Source organism: Lactuca serriola, chromosome 4 (assembly GCF_051521515.1).
Source record: "Lactuca serriola cultivar US96UC23 chromosome 4, Lser_US96UC23_V15, whole genome shotgun sequence".
NCBI classification, from domain to species: domain Eukaryota; kingdom Viridiplantae; phylum Streptophyta; class Magnoliopsida; order Asterales; family Asteraceae; genus Lactuca; species Lactuca serriola.
This window is the reverse complement of record NC_136411.1, coordinates 159066618-159090119: the sequence shown is the minus strand read 5'-3', so window position 1 is coordinate 159090119 and position 23502 is coordinate 159066618. Positions and strand designations below refer to the sequence as shown.

The 23502-nt window shown below is 33.8% G+C and overlaps 1 protein-coding gene across 1 annotated transcript; it reads right to left on the bottom strand.

The window, feature by feature from the left end:
• Positions 1–402: 402 nt before the first annotated feature.
• On the bottom strand, positions 403–2552 carry LOC145102839 (zinc finger CCCH domain-containing protein 62-like). Its single transcript, XM_079040326.1, has 8 exons — positions 2259–2552; positions 2055–2161; positions 1844–1958; positions 1695–1756; positions 1566–1617; positions 1357–1468; positions 1184–1282; positions 403–1106 (listed from the first exon to the last, which is right to left on the bottom strand). Exons 1-8 carry the CDS (start codon positions 2405–2407, stop codon positions 552–554), a joined length of 1251 nt encoding a protein of 416 aa, XP_078896452.1. The 5' UTR covers positions 2408–2552; the 3' UTR covers positions 403–551.
• Between the last annotated feature and the right edge of the window lie 20950 nt (positions 2553–23502).

Sequence of the window (23502 nt, the reverse complement as noted above, 5' to 3'; positions counted from 1 at the left end):
GCGGAAGCTCATAAAATACTTTATTTTTCATTTTTGTGATCAACATAGATTAGCAATAAGATGTGTCATTTGTTGAGTTTAGGAATCGTTTTTCAATTTTCAGTTTTTTCCTTACACTTAAGTTTTATGGAAAGGTTGTCACGAGACATTGTTATATTATGTTTGAACCAAATGGCTATAAAATATAAGGATCCGTTCATTATTCGAATTTTTAGACATGCTTTCCTACTGAAAGTCGGGTTCATCAAACTTTGGTACATCTAAAATATTGTCCGCCTGATGGGCTGCTCAAATGTAACGGTTTACCATATATATATATTTTTTTATCTTGAGAGCTACTTGGTTACTTCAACGTTTTTAATTAAACTCACACGTTCCTATAATAAGTGACAAAAAAAATCATTAATCCCCGTTGTAGGACATGGAATGGAACACTCAAAACGTCACAAACACAACCCTTGAATGTTAAAATGCCATCTAAAAAAAACAGCATCATAGCCAGATGCATAATAATAGATTTATTATAAAATTTGCAATTGATATTTGCATGTTCAATGCAGAAATTTGCAATTAGTTCCATATGTGCACCTTCCTTGTGCATAGTATTTGCAAAACTGCCCCCTCTTCTCTTGATATTTGCAAAACTGCCCCCTTTGTACTTGATTGTGGCCCATTGGTTTATATCCATTGTTGCCACCTCCTTGAAAAATATAGCTTTGTGGGCCCATACTTTCTCTCATATCATCATACTCACGCCTTTCAAATTGTCTTAAAGGATGATGATGATAAAACTCCATATTACAATCCCTTCTAACCGGATTCCTTAAAGTATTACAGTTGACATTTTCTTTATATGATCCTCCATGGTGATTATTATTATCAATCAATCCCACACACAAAATTTTAGCTTCATGTTGAATAGATTTATTATGCAAATTTATGGAATTCCTTGAATTCTGAATGTTCCCTTTTGATGACTTGTTTTCCCTTAATGCTTTCTTCTTTTCCTTTTCTTGAATTCGTGTTTCCCTATTAGTTCTTGCTGCATTACCTCTCGCATGTTTTTCAGACAAAATTTTCTGCCTTTCACTTTCATCTTCCCATCTCTACGATTAAATAATAATAACTTTCAGCCCTTATAAATAAATAAATAAATAAATGTTTGAGAAAAGCAAATACAAACCTGTCTCATTGTCTTTAACCTATAAAGATTTCTCCCTTTGATGAGTAAAGGATGAAGTGGAGGAAGTGGTTTCACCCCTTTGCTCCATAAAACCTCAACCTAACATTTATACAAACATAAACTTTACAATTAATTAGGAGTTAAAAAAAAAAAGATTAAAAAATGTAGCTCACTGTAAATGTATGTTGTTGTTTAGCAGCACCATAGCTTTCTTTTACAATTCTTCCTGCTACAATTCTTGTTCCACAAGGAGGACCATTAGCACTCCTTGATACAATACTAAACCTAATATAGATCATAACATAAACAAACATTAGCTATCAAGATTTTAAATTTTATAAAAGCTGTAATAATAATAATGAATGAATGAACGGATCCTTACATTTCATAAACATTTTGTTCAAACATAACAATGTCTCCTGTGCATGCATCACCTGTAATGGTTGAATTACTCCTTAGAAGCATTGAAAAAATAATATTGAATATCAAACTTCATTCTATAAAGATTTACCTTTACAGTTCATAACAAAACTTGAAGCAGGGTATTTATGTTCTCCTTCACCATTCATAATACTGAGATAAACCGAATCCAGTATCATCAAGAAGAGTATTGAATCAAATGCACAAAGAGAATTGAGTTTTTGGAATGATAAAGTGTACCTAATGTGCTCCTTGATACGATCAATGAGGATATCTTTCTTGCCTGTTAATCTCAAGCCGTGTTTCCTTAGATACAGCTTACATTGTTCCACTTTCAGTTTCTCCACCTGACCAACTGCGCATAAAAAACATAAGCATTCAAGAAAAGGCATTTCAACAAACACTTTGTCTTCGTCTTTTTTCAAGAATCTAAACCTAGTTTAACATTAACCTTCAATGGTCTTTTGAACGATCTCATAAGTTTTTTGGTCGTTTGCATCCAACACTGGCTCCACAATCTCTATACAATCAACATCATCGACAACTTTCACGGGAATACTGAAAAAAAAAACGATTAGAAAGTCTAGATTTAGTATATAACATATTGGAATTAGAAGTAACAGTACACTTAAAGGAAGAGGTAATGAAGAATCACCGAGATTTGGATTTGTTCTTGATGGAGAGATTAGAAAGTCTAGATTGAGTCTCTTCTAAGATGTCGAAGCTTGGGTCATCTTGAGAATCATCGGAATCACACATCTCTGGTTGTGAATCAACGTCTTCAACATAAATTTCTGGAATCATTGTGTGAATAGTTTTTGAGAATTGTTGTGGAATTGGGGTTTTGTGGGAATGATTTTTGAATTGGTTTTTTAGTAGGGTTTAAATAATTCAAACGTTCTAAAACGCAACGTTTGAATTTTTTAGGAAATTGGAACAGCTGGGCTGAAGCCCACGGGTAGAGAGGTCCGTATCGATTCGATATCACAGTGTGCACGTCGTATAAAAGCCTAGGGGTAGTATCGTAATATTTTAGTGATCAGACATCACTAAATTTTTTTTTTTTAATAAAGAAAGGTAGCACCTCTAAGAAAATCTCTAAATATTATTAAAAGAGAATCTTTAATTCACCGATGAAGTAATCAGGGCCTTTGATTATATCTCAATCATATGATTTCCACCTTTAGATCAAATTGATGACATCATCTTCTCCAAATAAAATTCAAACATTTAATTAGAGAATCTTTAAATTTAGTAATTATATTTTAAACACAATTATATTTAATTGTAGAATCTATTCATACTTTTTAAAATATATTTCACAATTCGAGCATAATTACATTTAATTATAAAATCTTTAAAATCAGCAATTATGTTATCAATTGTAGCATATCATTCTATTTATATATGAAGTATCAGTTTCTCCATAAATCTGGCCAGAAACAAGAATAGCCGCCCATTTTTCTTCTTTATTTTTTTTCTCTTAAATCAGAATTCCCTAATCCTCTTCATCCTCATGTCAATGGTTGTGCTTCAATTGATGTTTTGTGTGTTCATAACAGAATGTAGCACTATATGGTGATTCCTTTTTGCTCATGTATTCTTAGAATTTGTGTGTTGCCTCTTCCTTATCACACCTTTGTTTTGGCTTCAAACAAATCTCTACAAAATAAAGCAAGCATCTCCTTCAAGACATTTTTTGAAAATATATGTCATCATTAACCCTAATTAATATTGTTCATAGTTTAACTCCCTTATTTATAGTTTTGGCTTCAAAATTCAAACATGTTTAGTTTTTTTCTTTTTAAAAAGATCATTAAATAAGCATATCAATAATTATGTTATCTTTAATATATATATATATATATATATATATATATATATATATATATATATATATATATATATATATATATATATATATATTATAACAAAAATCTTTTGACACCATCTTAAACAATTTGGGCCAATGATTGTATATCAATCCTATGTTTTTCACCCTTAGATCAAATTGCTGACATCATCTTTCCAAATGGAATGTATTTAATTCCAATAAAAGCTTTCCAATTATCAAACAAAATTAACTTAAATCCATTGAAATGGAATGTATTTAATTTTAATAAAAACTTCCCATATTTTAAATCTTGAATTTCCAGTTATAAAGATTTTAAAATGGTCAACTTTAAAAACATATTACTAAAAACCATTTCAATTAAGGCATTAAATATCAACCATTAATACAAATCTATTTATATTAGCAAATCATCAATATAAAATCCATTTTTATTAGGAAACCATTAATACCATAAATCAGAATCAAATTATCACATACATATACGATGCATCCTTGAATCCGCGACTCACACTTATTTTCAATCATTGTTTTTCTTCAAACCTTCTCCTACAACATCATTCTTATTGCTTATAACTTTGATCATCATTCTCTGCTTCCAACCTTCGTTGTTGTGTACTAGAACGTCGATACCTTCTTTCACATTTTATATTTTTTTTATTATTTTTTTGTTCCTGTATCAAATATATGTATTCATATATTTCGATTTTCTTTATCACAATTTACATGAAATCGATTAACAACTTTTCTGAAACTTTTCAAATAAATAGGAAAAACTATTACGTACCTTTAATCTAGAAAAAACTAATGTACTTTGATGGAAATCAGTTAAAATATAATATAGCAAAGTACTTTGATAGAATAACAAATGCACCCTACCCATTTTCCTATGCATGGTAATCAAATTTTTTTGTATATTCGTTTAGCATGATACTTCCGTTTTTTATCCGAAGGGTAAATCATTAATTTAGTATATATAATGTTCATCAGAAGTGTAAATCACTAATTTAATTTAAAGTGATCAAATCGTGAGCCGCTACTATTTATGTTTGTTTGATTATCTCAACCTGGTTACTGTTTTTGATTTTATATAATATATTAAATTATTGGCTGAATTACAGGGATTGCAATCTTGATATAGAAGTTAAATAATTTGTTAAGATAAATATATGGTAATACTGAATAGAAAATGGAGGATAAGCGTATAATAGGATTAAAGTGATATTTTTTTAATGTTTGAATGTAAATTAATATCATAATATGATGGTTGCATTACAACATTTCTAACTTTAAATTGAAATCATAACTAAAGGTTATTGATATTATTAGATGATTTTTTTTTTAAATGTTAAGTATGATTTTAAGGTTTAGGGCAAAAAGGTAATTTTTTTTGTGATAGAATAAAGAAGGAAGATTCAAATTTACCTTTTGAAGCTATCAATAAACTCCTAAATTTATGTGATTTATTTTAATTTGATTACAAATGAGATGCATGAAACCTTGAAGTAAGGAAACATAAGGGTAAAAAAGTAATTCAACTTAGGAAACTAGAAAAACATTGGGCCGAAAAAGAAATTCAACAATAGATATTGATATGACACGTATACTAAAATGATTTTTTAGCATGATACTTCCATTTTGTATTCGGAGGCTAAATCATTAATTTAGCATGAACTATGTTCATTAGAAGGGTAAATCGATAATTTAATTTAAAAATAGATCAAACTGGTTGTTACTATTTCTTTTTGTTTGACTATCTGAAGTTGGTTACTATTTCTGACTTTAATGTCGAATATAATAACTTCATATTAAACCATTTTTAGGAATGTAAGTGTAAAGTACATTGTTATAACAATATTTTTAACAATAACATGTTGTGATTTTTTCGTGTTGTAAATGTCTTTCAATTTATTTTTTATTCACTGTTAAGGTGATGAATTTTATAAACAAATCCAGAAAGGGTTAAACTATAATTATTATAATTATATGTTATCGTATAGTAAATACAACTTTTCAAAGATGGTTTTCTATGACTATGAAAATTATGTTTCTATTTTTGAAATCTCATAAAACATCGCATAAGGTTTTTTTGGCTTAACATATTACATCATTAAGTCAAAAAAACAACAATGTATAACTTTTCATATTAAATACTTAACCTAATAACTTGTACTCGATCCTCAACATCCTCTATAAACTACAATAACTGTTATTTTTTTTACAAATTATAGCAACATACTTACCATGAAAAAAGAGCTGTTAATTTAAACTACAACATAGTTTGTTATTGGCAACAACAATATACAACACTTAATGTCAACATTCTTGCCTACATATTAATACATGAACTATATCAAAAGTAGGCTAAGACGTTAGCTTCTAAATTAAGAATGATCTTATTTCCTTAAATATAAGATTTATGGTATTATAGAAAAAAATTTATTTGATTCTTAAATTGTCTATGTGATCATTTTTATATGTTAGAATCAAATTGCATAACTACAATTAACTTTATTTTTATTAAATTTTGTATGTAGGTATGAAACAACAATAAGTATATTTTTGAAGGAACATTGTTCAAAATAATTTGCATAATTTAAATACATGTTAATTTAGTTCATTTCATATACTTTCCTATAACATTGGATTTTTTTTTTGTCATGTTACATTCAAAAGATAGGTTATTAGAACATGCACCTTAGGTGTTTGACAAAATGTGTTAAAGAATCTGACACAAGTTCTCTATGCTCACCTCACAACTAGGTATAATTTTTTTTTCTTTTTTCTAAATTTTTAGCATCATGTGTTTTTTATGTTTGCAACTTTGTAGTGTTACCTGTTTTTTTTGTCTTGTCCTTAGGGTTTTCTATATCTGATAGGCCTTCATTTTATTATTATTATTATTATTATTATTATTATTATTATTATTATTAGGCCTTCATTTTATTATTATTATTATTATTATTATTATTATTATTATTATTATTATTATTATTGTAAACTATCGATTCAATTTATTGCACTTTGTTATGAATTTATCAGCGTGATAAGATTCTAATAAATTATCAATTTCTTGATCTTTTAGAAAAAAATGTTCTAACTGGCTTACCATCTACTACTGTGGTATTCTATTTTCTTGATTAAGTGATCTATAATTTGGCTATGATGGTTTTTACAGATTATGTTTGGACTGATAATTGTTCCTATCATCAAAAAATACATCCAACAAAAAATGAAAGACGATTTTTTAAATTAATACCCTCATCTAACTTTAAATGATCTTTTTTCATCTTTGATGACATGTAACATAGTTTTGGCTAAAATTTTCAATTTTGTCGGCATATAACAGGTTATGACTTAAATAATGATATTATATATTTGGGCAATCAGGTTTTCTTCGGTTCTTAAATTATTTTGCAGAAAGTTGTCCAATTTGGTATTATTGATCTCACAAAAAAGCAAGTCTCGTGTATCTTTTAGCATATCCATTGAGTTTAATAGTAACTCAATAGTTTTTTGTCTATGTTTTTTTAAAAAAAAATGTTAAATCTTGATTTAATGAATCCAAGTAAGAAAGTAGTAAAGGTGCAAGGTGTTAAATCTTGATTTAATAGATAAACACTTTTAATGCAGAATACATATTATATTTCCGAAATAAATAACCAAAAACTAACCTCATTCCCAAATAAATTACATTTTATCTAACATCAATAAATTATGATTATGGTGTCATGATTTTTAATTATACATTATAGATAGTCGGTTAATATATAGTTAGTATTTTTATATTCATATCGTTTTTGAACTACAAAAACTATATTCAAATAGTAAAAATGAAATGGAACATATACGATAGTAATAATGCAAAAATAACCTTCAAATTTGGTCTGATACAAAAAAGTAGTCTAAAACTTATGTCTAAAAGCAACAAGAAATAACAACGATTTCAAAAGGAAATGAGAAATTGCACGAACTTTTCAAAACTATCAAGAATGTATAATATATGATGATAATAATGCTAGAAGAACACCGAGTTTGGTCCCATGTGAAAAAAGTAATTTTATATGAAAGTAGGATTGTAGTAATACTAAAAGAACCTATATGTTTTTTATCTGATACAAAAATGATCGAAATATACTTCTAAATTGGTAAGAAATGACAATGAATTTTTAATTCATCTTGTATAACCATTTAATAGCTATATATAAAAGATATAAATACTCAGCAGTTAAGACCATCGACCTTACTCAAACATTCGCATACGTCTTGAAGTAAGCATTTATTTTTCTATTATTTTATCATTATCATAAAATAAAAAAAGATATCATCACAAGTTTAAATTGTTTAATTCGTCTCATAATAACAAGTAAGTTGTGTGCAAATTATGTATTCTGACATTTTCAATGAGTCACGGGCAATATCTAAATCGAGCAAACATAATTGTTTTTATATTTATTTGGTAGAGTTTCTTTAATTTAATATTGTGGGGGGCTTATGTGGTTCCTTTCAAATAAACATAAATAAGTTGCTATTTTTTGAAATAAACAATTCTATTTTGCAATATAAACATGAAATAACAATGTATTTTGAAAGTACATTGTCAATGTTAGATTATACATGCGTAGACCCATTTTTGCGCATAGTTAGCTATATATAGTTGTTTCCCATGTCACAGGTAAAAAAAGTTTGAAGGTACTTTGTGATGAGCAATGTCGTTCAACTAATAAAACAAAAAATATTGTCTATGAAGAGGTCCTTCAACGACTATATATATATTTACCAACCTCAGTATATTTTCTACACATTTCAATAATACCAATAACTTTGATTTTCTTATAATTATTTTGCAATATCTATATACAATTATATTTTCTTTATGCGTTCCCCGCGTTTAATGCGGGTCATAATCTAGTTAATACAATATCACAAATATGTGCTTCGGGCCGAAACCCATCCGAATCAGATCGAACCCAAATAAGATTTGATTCTCAAATAACCTGAAACTCGAATTGGATGCAAAGTTGGAACCGAAACCGGACAAATTATACAAATACAAGACCGGTTCGGTTTAGATAATGCAGGTTTCGGTTCGGTTATTAACTCGAAAGAACCGAAATAACATGTACACTATGCTTTTAAACCGAAATAACCCGAATAACCCAAATAAACCGAAATGAACATATTATATTAATAGGAGGTTTTTTTTTTGTGTGTGTGTATAGCAAGGCCGACCATGAATCAATCAATCCAAGTAGGCAGGGGCAGAGCTAGGATTTAAAAATAAGGGGGACTGACAACGTAAAAATGTATTCAAATATATTTTATATCAAAATAACATAATAGAGTCTACAATCTTGAAAGATAATCTGACAATAAAAAATTCTTTTAAACAAAAGTTATATCAATCGTATCAAGAACAAATTTCCAAAAGTTTTCAACCAACAGTAAACATTGATTTATAGTCATCCATTAACATGCTAATATTAAAAAATTATATTAATTATAGATCCATATGTTTTATTAATTGAATTATACTCAGTGATATAATCCATCATTATAATTATAAGAAACAAAATACCATTTATAACAATATAATTAATGACAAGCTAAAAATTATCATATATATACTTATAAAGCTAACATTTTTTCTTGAATCTCATACATTTGAAAACCACTTTTTTAATTTCCTCAACCCACATTCATTTGAAACCCTATTTTTAACTAAAGTTTTCTTAATTATGATTTAACACTCAAAAGTTTTATAATTTATATTATGTTTAATTAGCATTTAGTCAAAAATTTACTATAAAAAGACCAATCTTTGGGAAGACATGCATACAAATCATATACAAATTTCAGAAGGAAAACAAACTTAAAGGTTTTTATGTTGGGTTGAGGTCTTATGACCACTTTTGGAGATATGCTATCATATTAGAGCTTTTAATTTGTATGTTTGTTATACTAATTCATTTTTATATTTTCTTCGTTTTTGGATTATTGTAATACAGTTATTGTATATTATAGTTTAATCGTTAGTATATTGATCATATGTTATATAGGGTGATATCAAAAATATTTAATTAAATATTTTAAAAATGTTTTTTTTTTTTTTTTTTTTTTTTTTTTTTTGTAATTGTACCGTTTCAAAAATATAATTAATTAAAACTTATACATATGTTATACTTTCCATCTCTCTCTCTCTCTCTCTCTCTCTATATATATATATATATATATATATATATATATATATATATATATATATATATATATATAGGTCAAAACACTTCAACCAAAATTCATTTAAAATCTAATATTTCAAATGCTTTTAATAATGATTGTAAAAATTTCAACATGTGTTACTTAATTGATTGATTAATAAAAATATTAATGTTTTGAAACAACTAACTCTTAAACTTATATTATTTAATTTGTTAGTTAACTAAAATATTTTTCCTATATAAAGATAATATTTCTATGTTTGGTTACTCATATTTGTTTATGTAATTAGAAAACAAGGTGTTCATAGAATGACTACTTCAATTTCACATAAGAATCGATATCACTAGAGAGGTATATTGGCTTTAACCGGTGGTAGGAGATCCACATACCCTTTTTATTTATTTATATTAATGCTTAATAATATCTATTTTATATTCCTGTTCATTTTAATTTTTTAGGTACAAATTAAGGAAGAGGATTCTCGGCGCACCAACATAAAGTCAAACGTACGCCTTGCAAAATATGTAATTAAAATTAAATATCATATTTACTAATCGACTTATTTTAAAACTTTTGATGACATTTATGTATAATGATATATTTTGTATGACTTCAATCTTAATTTCAATGTTTAATATTTGAAAGTTCATATATGAAACCTTGGATGTTTTGGTGTAATATAAATAGTGTATATTATATTAATGTAATACAAAAACTTATAATATATATTGGATATTATAAAAGTAAAGTGAAGCTTATAAGGTATGGACTATATTAGATAGTATCAAAATATAAAATGATGGATTTTTATGTTATTTGATAACTCGGTTAATGCCCAAAACATGACTAAAAATGTAAATTTCAATATATTTTTATTTTTCCCATAATTATTTTAACCACTTAAATGCATTCTTGCGCAACACGCGAGGTTATGAATAATTAAAAACACACATTGTTCTTAAATAGAGATTATATTGTAGCACGGTAGGTAAGTAGCACAAAAAGCCGTCTTTTTCAGTTTGGGAATTAGAGTGGGAGTAATTTAAGTAATAAATAAGTTAATTAAAGCATATGAGGGACGGTGGGCTACAACTATAAATATGACATGGACTTAAATATCATTTATTTAATGTTTTGATGGTAGTATACTATAACTAAAAAATGTTGGGGGTGGCTGGGCATCCCGTAGCCCTGGTACTAACTCCGCCACTGCAAGTAGGTATCTACGAGATCGATTATGAACTGCTAGGGCGACGATGGAGTTCAATTTCAGTAGATTTTTTTTTTTTTTTTTTTTAAATTCAATAGGTATTGGGTGGGTATGGCAATACACAACTAACAAAAGCAAGAGCCAAGAGGTGATCGATCAAGTGACTATTTAATCTCCGGGTCGGTCGGTCAGTCCTTTTGGTCTGATTAAACCGTTAGTCGAGTAACCTGGATCGAATAACCCAAGAACTGAATATGCCTAAAATACATACCCGAGAACTAACCCGTATAACTTATTCGACCGTAATTCGGTTCAGGTCGGTTTGGGTTTCGCTTTTGCTTCGGGTTTTCGGTCCAACCGTTCATCCCTACAATATCGTATAGTAGATTCCCCATCTATAAACAAATGTTTCCTACAACAAAAGTAAAGAGGCCTAAACCATAAAAACATAGACAAAAAGATAACAACAAAGACGAGGATAGAACTGTAACGCCCGCGTTTCCAGGCTAGGCATTTTCGTTGATGTAATAGTCTAGGTTAACCCTTGTAACTCTTTTTGAAGTATTAATGATGAAATATTTGAGTATTATGTGAATTATGTGCATTTGTGTGCTTATTACTTAATTATAAAGATATAATTAATAAAGGATAAAAATAAGCATCAAAATTAAAGTGTGAGATAAGCCCGATATCTTTACATAAAGTTGTAGTGGTCGAAACTAGGATTCCAGGGATATAAAGAACGCCGAAATCCGAGTTATAACGAAGAAGTTATGACCTGTCGAAGTTTTGCGACAGAACCGACACGACGTTGAATGACGTAAAATATGAATTTAAGATAGAGTGATATTTAGCCTTAGTGATCTAAACGGAAGTTGTAGAGTTCGTTAAACCTAGAGCGTGCATAAAAAGAACGCCCAAATCTGACTTCGTATGAGGAAGTTATGATTTTTCCGAAGTTTCGACTTAGCAATATGCAGCCCGAATCCTCGATTTGCGATCGAGTGATTTTTAGCCGAAACAATCTAAATGAGAATCGAAGATCTCATCGATAGTAGTGAAACGATAAAAAGATAGGCGAAAACGGATGTCGGATGAAGAAGTTATGATTTTCTAACGGAGTTTTCTTGTCCCGGCCTATTAAAAATAATATATTAATAATATATTAAAATTAAAGTCAAAATTAGCCAATGGAGTCTAAACGAGAGTTGTAGAGCATAATCTCACCTACGCGTGGATATAAAGAACGTCAAAAACGGAGCTCGTATGCGAAAGTTATGAATTTCTGAAGTTCGGGGCGTGAACCCCAAGGTTGTGTCGAGCTCACGAGGTGAACATTAAGTGGCTCACGAGGTGAGCAGATGACGGACGTCTTCCAGGGCAAGTAGCCATGACAAACGCAATGACGGATCGAGCTCAAGAGGTGAGAATTGCAAAATTCACGAGGTGAGCCCGAAATTTTTGCACTATAAATAGAATTCAAGGGGCAGCCGATTTTGGTTGCTCCATCTCTTCTCTCCCACTCCCGATACCCTCTCTAAGCCCTATTTTAACCCCCCGAAGCCCCGGTATCATCCCGAGACCCGAAGCGAGTCTCGAAGCCTGAAGATCCCGAGAAGAAAAGAGTTCCCGAGCCGAAGCTCTGCCCGCGAGGAGCCCGATTTTTGTGAAGATCTTCCAGATCTACCGAAGAATACTACTCTTAGAGCCGTAGTGCTGTCCGATCATCTTCTGATCAGGTGAGTGTGTAGTTACCTTCTTCTAACGCATAATTCTGAAGTATTTTATACGAAATACGTGTTATATGTATATTTTGTTGTTATATGTGTGAATGTATATTCACTTTCTTTTATCTCATAGATATGATTTATTCTCTATGAAATACGTGTTATGTGTATGTGTCTCATCTGTTGATTGGAATATGTATTGAATGAGGATTCTATACAGGTTTTAAACTATGTATCTCCCTATACTAATAAAAGAGTAGTTCTTTTGCCATGTGTCACTATATTAGACCTCTTAATTAATGTGTTGCCCCTTGTCAATCTATTAGTTCTCCATTTTAAATTTATTAAACCTCCTCATTAATGTGATGCTATTTTCAATGTATTTATTCTCCATTTTAAATTTAAATTTAAATTTTATATTATTGTTTTCATTAATTCACAAAAAAGTCTAATATATATTAAAAATTATTTTTATATATTTATTTGAATCAACGATTATAATTTCACATAACTAATAAAAATATCTCTTAATTAGTAATTTATTTAAAATAATTGATTAATAATTATTATTTTTATTATAAAAGTTTAATTATTTTTATAACCGTGGTTCCCACGGGTTATAAACTAGTAAAAATATATATTTTTATCTACTAATATGTTGGGTAGAACATGGGTAGATAGTTGATGTGTAATAAACAGATGAGAGGCCTCGATGTTGTTGTTGTTGATCTAGTTATTCAGCGGAGTATGGATAACGACCACAGACTCTTTCTAGACAGTCCTGTGGAACGCTAGCAGGTTCATAACCTGTAGGTGTTGTGAACGATGTGTTCACCGGTGTACTCTATCCCCTCATGGTTGCCTTTAGGATATCTATTGTTGAAGAAACCCCTTAGCAGTAATGTCCGTCCCGATGAAAATCCTAGATTAGGTCCCTTGAGATAGATGTTGTTTTAGGGACGTAAAGTGAGGATAACGAGAATGGGTAATCGGGTTATTGTTGGTTGGTGAAATTAAATATAATTATTTATTGTGGGTTGAAAACCCTATATGCTCACCAGGCTTCCAAGCCTGACCCACTCAGTCTTATTTGTATTACAGGAAGTGGCGCGAGGGCATAAGATGGATGAATCATCAAGTTGTTTTATTTATGAGCCTGTATATGTGTATAACTGTTGTATGGCTTGTAATATGTCGTTTATGCTTTTAAGTCTGTATCGGAACATGACATCCCGAATATCGTTATATAATAAAAATGCATCTCTTGATGAAATGCTTTGATAAACTTTATTTTATCATATTTTGTTTTGGAAACAAATTCCACAACTCTTTTAAATCAATGGATTTACTCTGAAATTATTTTAAAAGCATAAATTAAAACGGTCTTTTTTGGCAGTGATTTTGGGGATGTCACAGTTGGTATCAGAGCATTAGTTTAAGCGAACTAGGAATTTGTAGGATTTCTAGACTTAAACTTAGAATGCTAAGTGGAGATTCTGAGATGTGTGTCTGTTATAATATAGACACAAGCACTAGTATATTTTAGGAAGTTGCCTAAAATGCTTTTATGTGCTAAATGTTATATGTTGCCATATATGATATTATTTGTTCGGATCTATGGTCTGTTGCCGACCGGATCTGGAAACCTTATGTGTGTAGGATTCTAAGTGTACGTCTACGGTATTAGAACTAACATGTAAATGTTTCAGAGTGATAAGGATGATTTAATTATGTATCATGGATGAGGATCTAATTTCACCTTATTTGGTGTGTAGATCAAAAATGGTAAGAACCAGAAGTGGCGTTGGAAACGCAGATGAAAATAGGAATCAACCACCAGTGATTGAGCAAGCACCTGTTGTAGCAGCAGCACCAAAACCAATAACAATGGTTTGGGTGCAAGCCATGGTCCGGGCTATGTTAGCCGAACAAAGGGAAGAAATGCGACGGATGTTACATGAAAATAGGGACGAACCAATCATACCTATTGAGGAACCCGAACTAATTCCCGAGCAATCGGAGGAAGGGAACAATAGTCGCATGGTGAGTCAAGTTGGGACTCAAGGAGAACGAAGGAACGACCCGGAAAGGAGAAACAACAAGGATAGGCGAATGTACAAGAATTTCTTGGGCGCCAAGCCGCCAAGCCTTTCTGGAAGCCCGAAGCCTGTTGAGATTATGGATTGGATCTCCGAAATGGACATGATATTTGAAAGTTGCGACTGTAGAAACAAACAGAAGACTGTCTTTGCAGTTAGACAACTGAAGACTGGAGTCTTGAGTTGGTGGAAGTTGTTAGCAGATACTATGCCACGAGGAAAAGCCCTGAAAATGTCATGAGAGGAGTTCTTGGAACAACTAAGGGTGCAGTATTGTTCAGGGATAGATCTGATTGATCTGAACAATGAGTTCCAAAACTTGAAGATGAGGAGGATGAGCATAGATGACTATGCTACTGCATTCACTTAAAAAAGTGAAGTTATTTCCGTACCTAGTGCCAACGGAACTCTCCAAGATTGAGAGGTTCGCTAATGGACTGCCTGCCGACTTTGGCCCGACAGTCAAGATGGCAACCACTCTGAAAACAGCTGTTCGAGCGGCTAAGAATGTGGAGGCCCAGCAGAAGGAAAAGGGTCTGGAAAGGATAGATGTTGGTGAGAAACGGAAGTTCGATGGACCTTCAGGGTCCAACAAGAAAAACAAGTTCTCGAAGTCTAGTTCGAGAGGAGGAGGAGGCGAAGCGAAATGGTGCGACAAATGTAAGAAGAAGCATCATGGAAAATGTGAGGTAGTGGACACATGTTTTAAATGTGGAAAGACAGTGCACTATGCCAATGAATGCACCCTCACTAAGAAAGTTTGCTATGGTTATGGTGAGGAGGGACACATGTCTAGGGACTGCCCGGAAAAGGAGGCAGCAAGACCCAACATTCCGCCAAAGCTAAAGGCGAGAGCATTCCAGATGACACTGGAAGCTGCTAAAGATGAAGCTGATGTCGCTTCAGGTACCTTTCTCGTTAACAAATTGCCTGCCCACATTTTATTTGATCCTGGAGCCAACTACTCCTTTATTTCGCATGAATTTGGTAGAAAACTAGCTTTGCCTGTCGATAGACTAGATAATGCTTTATTAGTCGAAGTTGCTAGTGGCAAGTTTGTACCTGTTAGCCATCGTATGAAAAACATCTTAATTGATTTGAATGGGAATAAGTTTCACGAGAAATTATTGCCTATCAAACTTAACCGTTTCGACATCGTGCTTGGAATGGATTGGCTTAGCGCCAATGACGCCGATATATTGTGCAAGAAGAAGATAGTCAAAGTAAACCCGCCTGGGAAAGAGTCGTTTATGGTGTATGAAGATAAATGCAGAGTAAATTCTGGAATCATTTCATTGATGAAAGCCATAAATTGTTTGGACAAAGGATGTACGTTGTATCTAGCATTTGTGATAGATGTTAAGAAGGAGAAAAAGGCGATGCAGAGCATTCCTGTCATATGTGAATATCCGGAAGTATTTCCCGAAGATCTTCCCAGATTACCGCCTGATAGACAAATGGAGTTTAGAATAGACTTGTTACCGGGGACGACGCCAATAGCAAAAGCATCTTATCGATTAGCACCGACGGAGATGAAGGAGCTGATGATGCAACTTCAGGAGTTATTGGACAAAGGTTTCATAAGACCTAGTTCATCACCCTGGGGAGCTCCGGTGTTATTCATGAAGAAGAAAGATGGAAGTATGAGAATGTGCATCGATTACAGAGAGTTGAACAAGGCAACAATAAAGAATAGATATCCGTTGCCGAGGATTGATGACCTGTTTGATCAACTACAAGGTTCGAGCTATTTCTCGAAGATCGATCTTAGGTCAGGATATCATCAGCTGAAAGTAAGAGAGCAGGATATAGAGAAGACTGCATTCATAACATGATATGAACACTACGAGTTTTGGGTATGTCATTTGGACTAACCAATGCTCCAGCAACATTCATGGATTTAATGAATCGGGTTTGTAATCCGTTCCTAGATAAATCTGTGATAATGTTCATAGATGACATTCTGATTTATTCGAAAATCCAAGAGGAGCATGGAAGACACTTGCGAGAAGTGTTAGAAGTCTTGAAGAAGGAGAAGCTGTATGCTAAGTTCTCCAAATGTGATTTTTGGATTCGAGAAGTCCAATTCTTGGGTCACGTGGTCAACTAAGAAGGGATAATGGTTGATCCAGCAAAGATTGAAGCTGTAATGAAGTGGGAACAACCGAAAAGTCCCACGGAGATCCGAAGCTTTTTGGGATTAGTCGGATATTCCCGAAGGTTTATCCAAGGCTTTTCTTCGATTGCTACTCCATCAACATCTTTGACCCACAAAGGAACTACTTATGATTGGAATGATAAGCATAAAGAAGAATTCGAGAAGCTAAAGAAGAAACTATGCGAGGCACCGATACTTTCTCTACCCGATGGAGTTGAAGACTTCGCTGTTTATAGTGATGCGTCAGGTGTTGGGTTGGGTTGTGTTTTGACCCAAAGATATAAGGTGATCGCATATGCGTCTCGACAGTTGAAAGAGCATGAAAAGAACTACCCGACTCATGATTTGGAGTTGGCAGCGGTAGTTTTCGCTCTGAAGATATGGAGGCATTACCTCTATGGCACGAAGTGCAAACTTTTCACTGATCATAAGAGTCTCCAATATCTCTTTAATCAGAAAGAGTTAAATATGAGGCAACGACGCTAGTTAGAATTACTCAAGGACTACGATTGTGAGATACTTTACCACCCCGGTAAAGCTAATGTTGTTGTTGATGCTCTCAGTCGGAAAGTCAATGTTGAGAGAAAAAGGCCAAGAGCGTTGAGAATTAAAGTTGTCTCGACCATTGTGGAAAGTATAAAGAAAGCTCAAGAGGAAGCTTCTGAGAAGAATGACTGAAAGGGAGAACGTTTGGGCAAAACGTTAGTGTTCGGTGTAAAAAGTCTTGGACTGAAGGTGTTCCAAGATCGGATTTGGATACCTAGGACAGGAGGAGTCAGAAAAATTCTGATGGAAGAAGCTCACAAAACCATGTACTCAATTCATCCCGGCAGCACTAAGATGTATAGGGACCTGAAACCCTATTACTGGTGGCCGACGATGAAGCTTGATATTGCAAAGTATGTGGCCGAGTGTGTGACTTGTGCGAGAGTCAAGACACAACATCAGAAACCATACGGGAGTTTAGAACCTTTACCTGTGCCCATGGGTAAATGGGAAGACATTGCTATGGATTTTGTCACTAAACTACCCAGAACAAAGAATGGTCACGACATGATTTGGGTGGTCGTTGATCGATTCACTAAGAGTGCGTATTTCATAGCAGCCAAGGAGAAATGGTCTATGGATAAGCTTGTGAATTCTTACGTGAAGGAAATTGTGACGCTTCACGGTGTTCCGTTAACGATTGTATCAGATCGTGACAGTCGTTTCACCTCGAGGTTTTGGAAAAGTCTACAAGAGGAAATGGGTACCAAGTTGTGTTTAAGTACAACTTACCATCCATAGACTAATGGTCAGAGTGAAAGAACAATACAAAGACTTGAAGATATGCTGAGAGCGTGTACCCTGGAATTCCTAGGTAACTGGGATGAACATTTACCTTTGGTAGAATTTTCCTACAATAATAGTTTCCACTCGAGCATAAAGATGGCACCTTATCAAGCTTTGTACGGACAGAAGTGTCGTACGCCGTCTTGATGGCTTGAGGCTGGGGAGAAGCAGTTTATGGGACCCGAGATGGTTCATCAAACCGCTGAAAAGCTAAAAATAATCAGGGAAAGAATGTTAGCCGCTCAAGATCGTCAAAAGAGCTATGCTGACAAAAAGCAAAGACCGATGACTTTTGAAGTTGGGGATTCGGTTTTGCTTAAAGTCTCTCCGTGGAAGGGACTTATAAGATTTGGTAAAAGGGGAAAGTTGAGTCCAAGGTTTATTGGACCGTTTAAAGTTCTTCAGAGAATTGGGAACCAAGCTTACAAGCTCAAATTACCAGAAGAACTAAATGGTATTTATAACACTTTTCATGTGTGTTATTTGAGGAAGTTCACGGGAGAAGTTCCCGGCATTATTCCAATCTATGAGTTAAGATTGGATGAAAACAAAAGGTTGATTGAAGAACCTGAGGAAATTGTTGACCGAAAGACTAAGAAGCTTCGACACAAGATGGTCGAATTAGTGCTTGTCCTTTGGAAACATACGAATGGGTCAAATCTCACATGGGAGACAGAGAGTGACATGTTGAGTCGCTATCTGCATTTGTTTGTCGATGTGTGATTCCGGGGACGGAATCATCCTAAGGGGGAGAGAATTGTAACGCCCGCGTTTCCAGGCTAGGCATTTTCGTTGATGTAATAGTCTAGTTTAACCCTTGTAACTATTTTTGAAGTATTAATGATGAAATATTTGAGTATTATGTGAATTATGTGTATTTGTGTGCTTATTACTTAATTATAAAGATATAATTAATAAAGGATAAAAATAAGCGTCAAAATTAAAGTGTGAGATAAGCCTGATATCTTTACATAAAGTTGTAGTAGTCGAAACAAGGATTCCGGGGATATAAAGAACACCGAAATCCGATTTATGACGAAGAAGTTATGACCTGTCGAAGTTTCACGACAGAACCGACACGACGCTGAATGACGTAAAATATGAATTTAAGATAGAGTGATATTTAGCCTTGGTGATCTAAACGGAAGTTGTAGAGTTCGTTAAATCGAGAGCGTGCATAAAAAGAACGCCCAAATCTGACTTCGTATGAGGAAGTTATGATTTTTCCGAAATTTCGACTTAACAGTATGCAGCCCGAATCCTCGAATTGAGATCGAGTGATTTTTAGCTGAAACAATCTAAATGAGAATCGAAGATCTCATCGATAGTAGTGAAATGATAAAAAGATAGGCGAAAACGGACGTCGGATGAAGAAGTTATGATTTTCTAACGGAGTTTTCTTGTCCCGGCCTATTAAAAATAATATATTAATAATATATTAAAATTAAAGTCAGAATTAGCCAATGGAGTCTAAACGAGAGTTGTAGAGCATAATCTCACCTACGCGTGGATATAAATAACGTCAAAAACGGAGCTCGTATGCGAAAGTTATGAATTTCTGAAGTTCGGGGCATGAACCCCAAGGTTGTGTCGAGCTCACGAGGTGAACATTAAGTGGCTCACGAGGTGAGTAGATGACGGACGTCTTCCAGGGCAAGTGGCCATGACAAACGCAATGACGGATCGAGCTCACGAGGTGAGAATTGCAAAACTCACGAGGTGAGAATTGCAAAACTCACGAGGTGAGCCCGAAATGTTTGCCCTATAAATAGAATTCAAGGGGCAGCCGATTTTGGTTGCTCCATCTCTTCTCTCCCGCTCCCGATACCCTTTCTAAGCCCTATTTTAACCCTCCCCCCCCCCCCCCCCCCCCGAAGCCCCGGTATCATCCCTATACCCAAAGCGAGTCCCGAAGCCCGAAGATCCCGAGAAGAAAAGAGTTCCCGAGCCGAAGCTCTGCCCGCGAGGAGCCCGATTTTTGTGAAGATCTTCCAGATCTACCGAAGAATACTACTCTTAGAGCCGTAGTGCTGTCCGATCATCTTTTGATCAGGTGAGTGTGTAGTTACCTTCTTCTAACGCATAATTATGAAGTATTTTATACGAAATACGTGTTATGTGTATATTTTGTTGTTATATGTGTGAATGTATATTCACTTTCTTTTATCTCATAGATATGATTTATTCTCTATGAAATACGTGTTATGTGTATGTGTCTCACCTGTTGATTGGAATATGTATTGAATGAGAATGCTATAAATGTTTTAAACTATGTATAAAAATATATATTTTTATCTACTAATATGTTGGGTAGAACATGGGTAGATAGTTGATGTGTGATAAACAGATGAGAGGCCTCGATGTTGTTGTTGTTGATCTAGTTATTCAGTAGAGTATGGATAACGACCACAGACTCTTTCTAGACAGTCCTGTGGAACGCTAGCAGGTTCATAACCTGTAGGTGTTGTGAACGATGTGTTCACCGGTGTACTCTATCCCCCTCATGGTTGCCTTTAGGATATCTATTGTTGAGGAAACCCCTTAGCAGTAATGTCCGTCCCGATGAAAATCCTAGATTAGGTCCCTTGAGATAGATGTTGTTTTAGGGACGTAAAGTGAGGATAACGAGAATGGGTAATCGGGTTATTGTTGGTTGGTGAAATTAAATATAATTATTTATTGTGGGTTGAAAACCCTATATGCTCACCAGGCTTCCAAGCCTGACCCACTCAGTCTTATTTGTATTACAGGAAGTGGCGCGAGGGCATAAGATGGATGAATCATCAAGTTGTTTTGTTTATGAGCCTGTATATGTGTATAACTGTTGTATGGCTTGTAATATGTCGTTTATGCTTTTTCGTCTGTATCGGAACATGACATCCCGAATATCGTTATATAATAAAAATGCATCTCTTGATGAAATGCTTTGATAAACTTTATTTTATCATATTTTGTTTTGGGAACAAATTTCGCAACTCTTTTAAATCAATGGATTTACTCTGAAATTATTTTAAAAGCATAAATTAAAACGGTCTTTTCTGGCCGTGAGTTTGGGGATGTCACAAGAACAAACCATAACATTAAGCTACTCGTACTAATATATTTCTGATTACTACATTTTTATTCTATCTAAAAAAAATCTATCATATGTGCACCACAAACATTCTTATTTTGTTGCTTCCATCTTCATCTCACGATTCTTCTTATTTGACCAAAATTTCGATTTTATCAACATAATTGGCCTAAGTACAACCCTGTAAAATTTCTCATAGTTTCAACAACCTTTTATGTCTCATAACACTCCTATTTCCGCCTTCCACTTTAATTTTATCATATTTATATAGTGGTAATGTCATCCATAAACCTTTGGCAAGGGAGTTCAAAGTGTGCATATGAACATGGGCCATTCAATCTAGGGCCTATTTTTTCCTAGATTTTATATCAGACTATATTTGGTTTTTTTTTTTTTGGCCAAAATAGGTTAATGATGTATAGGAGAGAAAAAAATGACACAAGCAGCAGCGGGAATCAGAATCAAATGAAAAAGGCACATTGGTTCTTGCTAATAGTGATTTCGATTTAAGCATTGGGAAGACGAGAACTAGCCAACAATGGCTAGTAGCAAACGATCTTAAATAACTCAATCGGAAGCTTTCAATTCATACTTCTTCCTTCTAAATTCTTTCATCATAGATCTTAAATAAACAAGATAATTTGAATCGAGAGTTAGGCTTTCAAATTCTGAAGCAAAGTGAAATCGAAAGTGTAACGTCCCGAACTTTGCAGGTCTATTTCGAATCTCTCCTCTTTTTATTATTTTCCATTTGTAGTCCCTGGAGTTGGTTGAGTTGGGCCTTGAGAAGTATAAGGGCTAAAGTTGCAACTTTGGGTCAGGAAGGAGTACGCTGAGCGATAAAGTTCGAGACTTTATAGTTCTATGGCACATTTGGTCGATGGATCTGGAGTTTAGGCTTAAGTGCTTAAGCCATTAAGCACTTATTAGGGTTTTGGTGAAACCCCGCGTACGCCCAGCGTACGTGGTCAACCAACCCGATGGCGGTCAACATAGAGCAGGAGTACACCTAGCGTACCGGAGGGGTACACCCCATGTACGTCCTCTATTGGGCTATGACATTTGGGCTTCAGGTTTTGGCCGCTTTTATACTATTTGGACATGGGCCTTGTTGGGCCCTGAATATTTGAAGTTGGGTCAGTTTTGATAAGGGGTCCTATGGTAAGGCCCAATTAGGAAGTTATGCCCAATTGGGAAAATTGGGCCATTGATGGGCTTGTGTATTATGACTTTGGGTAGTGGATTGATATTGGGCCTTGGGCCTAAATTAGGGAAATGGACAATATGGAACCTTTGGCATTTTTGAGATCCCACTTATTAATTTAGTATTCGTCATTTTAGGCAGTCGAGGTGGTTTGTGAGATAGCGGTTGGAGACTCTCAGTTTAGTTCTACACTACTTGATAAGTGAGTTACTCTCACTATATGAACAGGGTTTAAGGCACCAATGCCAACCCTTCGGATTGTATTCGGGTTTATTGCATGCTATGCTTATTGATTAGCACTCTGGTAGTTAGGTTGATGGTATGCTTAGAGGCCTGTTATGTTAGTATCCAGGTTATAGGATGTTGATATGCCAATTGATTTATTGGAGCGGTCGATTGAGATATCTATATGTTACCATATGTTATTTATGTGCACATGATTGGTTGTCTGGTGGTTAGGTTGAGGCGGTCCTGCTTTGTACTATAGGCTAACATACTCGGGCGGTCCGGGTAGGCTTTAGGCCCTGCGAGGCGGTCCAGTCATGCTGAAGGCCCGACGAGCGGTCCGGATAGGCTGTAGGCCCTGCGAGGCGGTCCAGTCATGCTGAAGGCTCGGGAGCGGTCCAGATAGGCTGTAGGCCCTGCGAGGCGGTCCAGTCATGCTAAAGGCTCATTATGCATACTGTTTGTTATTATTTTGTTGGGTTGTATATGTTGGTATTTTGGAGGTAACTCACTAAGCCTTCGAGCTTACATTTATTGATTATTGTTTTAGGTACTTCAGGTGACCAAGGCAAGGCGAAGGCGTGACGTACACATCCTTACATTTTATGATTTGGGATTTCTAGGAACTGTGATATGAAACTGTTTTGAAAACAATTTGTAAACTATGTTGGTGTTTGAATAATTTTATTTACCCGAATTATTTTTGAAAAGTTTAAAAAAAATTGGTAATTTTTTTTTGTGGTAGTAAGAAGTTGGTATCATAGCCTTTGTTTGAGTGAATTGGAGGAACACTCGTGTGA

Excerpts from the sequence above, each read along its gene's own strand:
- LOC145102839 (XM_079040326.1), bottom strand. The coding sequence starts at position 2,407 with ATGATTCCAGAAATTTATGTTGAAGACGTTGATTCACAACCAGAGATG. Across the intron at positions 1,959-2,054 it reads CGTTCAAAAGACCATTGAAG|TTGGTCAGGTGGAGAAACTG; the intron begins GTTAATGTTAAA and ends TTTTATGCGCAG. Across the intron at positions 1,469-1,565 it reads GAACAAAATGTTTATGAAAT|GTTTAGTATTGTATCAAGGA; the intron begins GTAAGGATCCGT and ends GATCTATATTAG.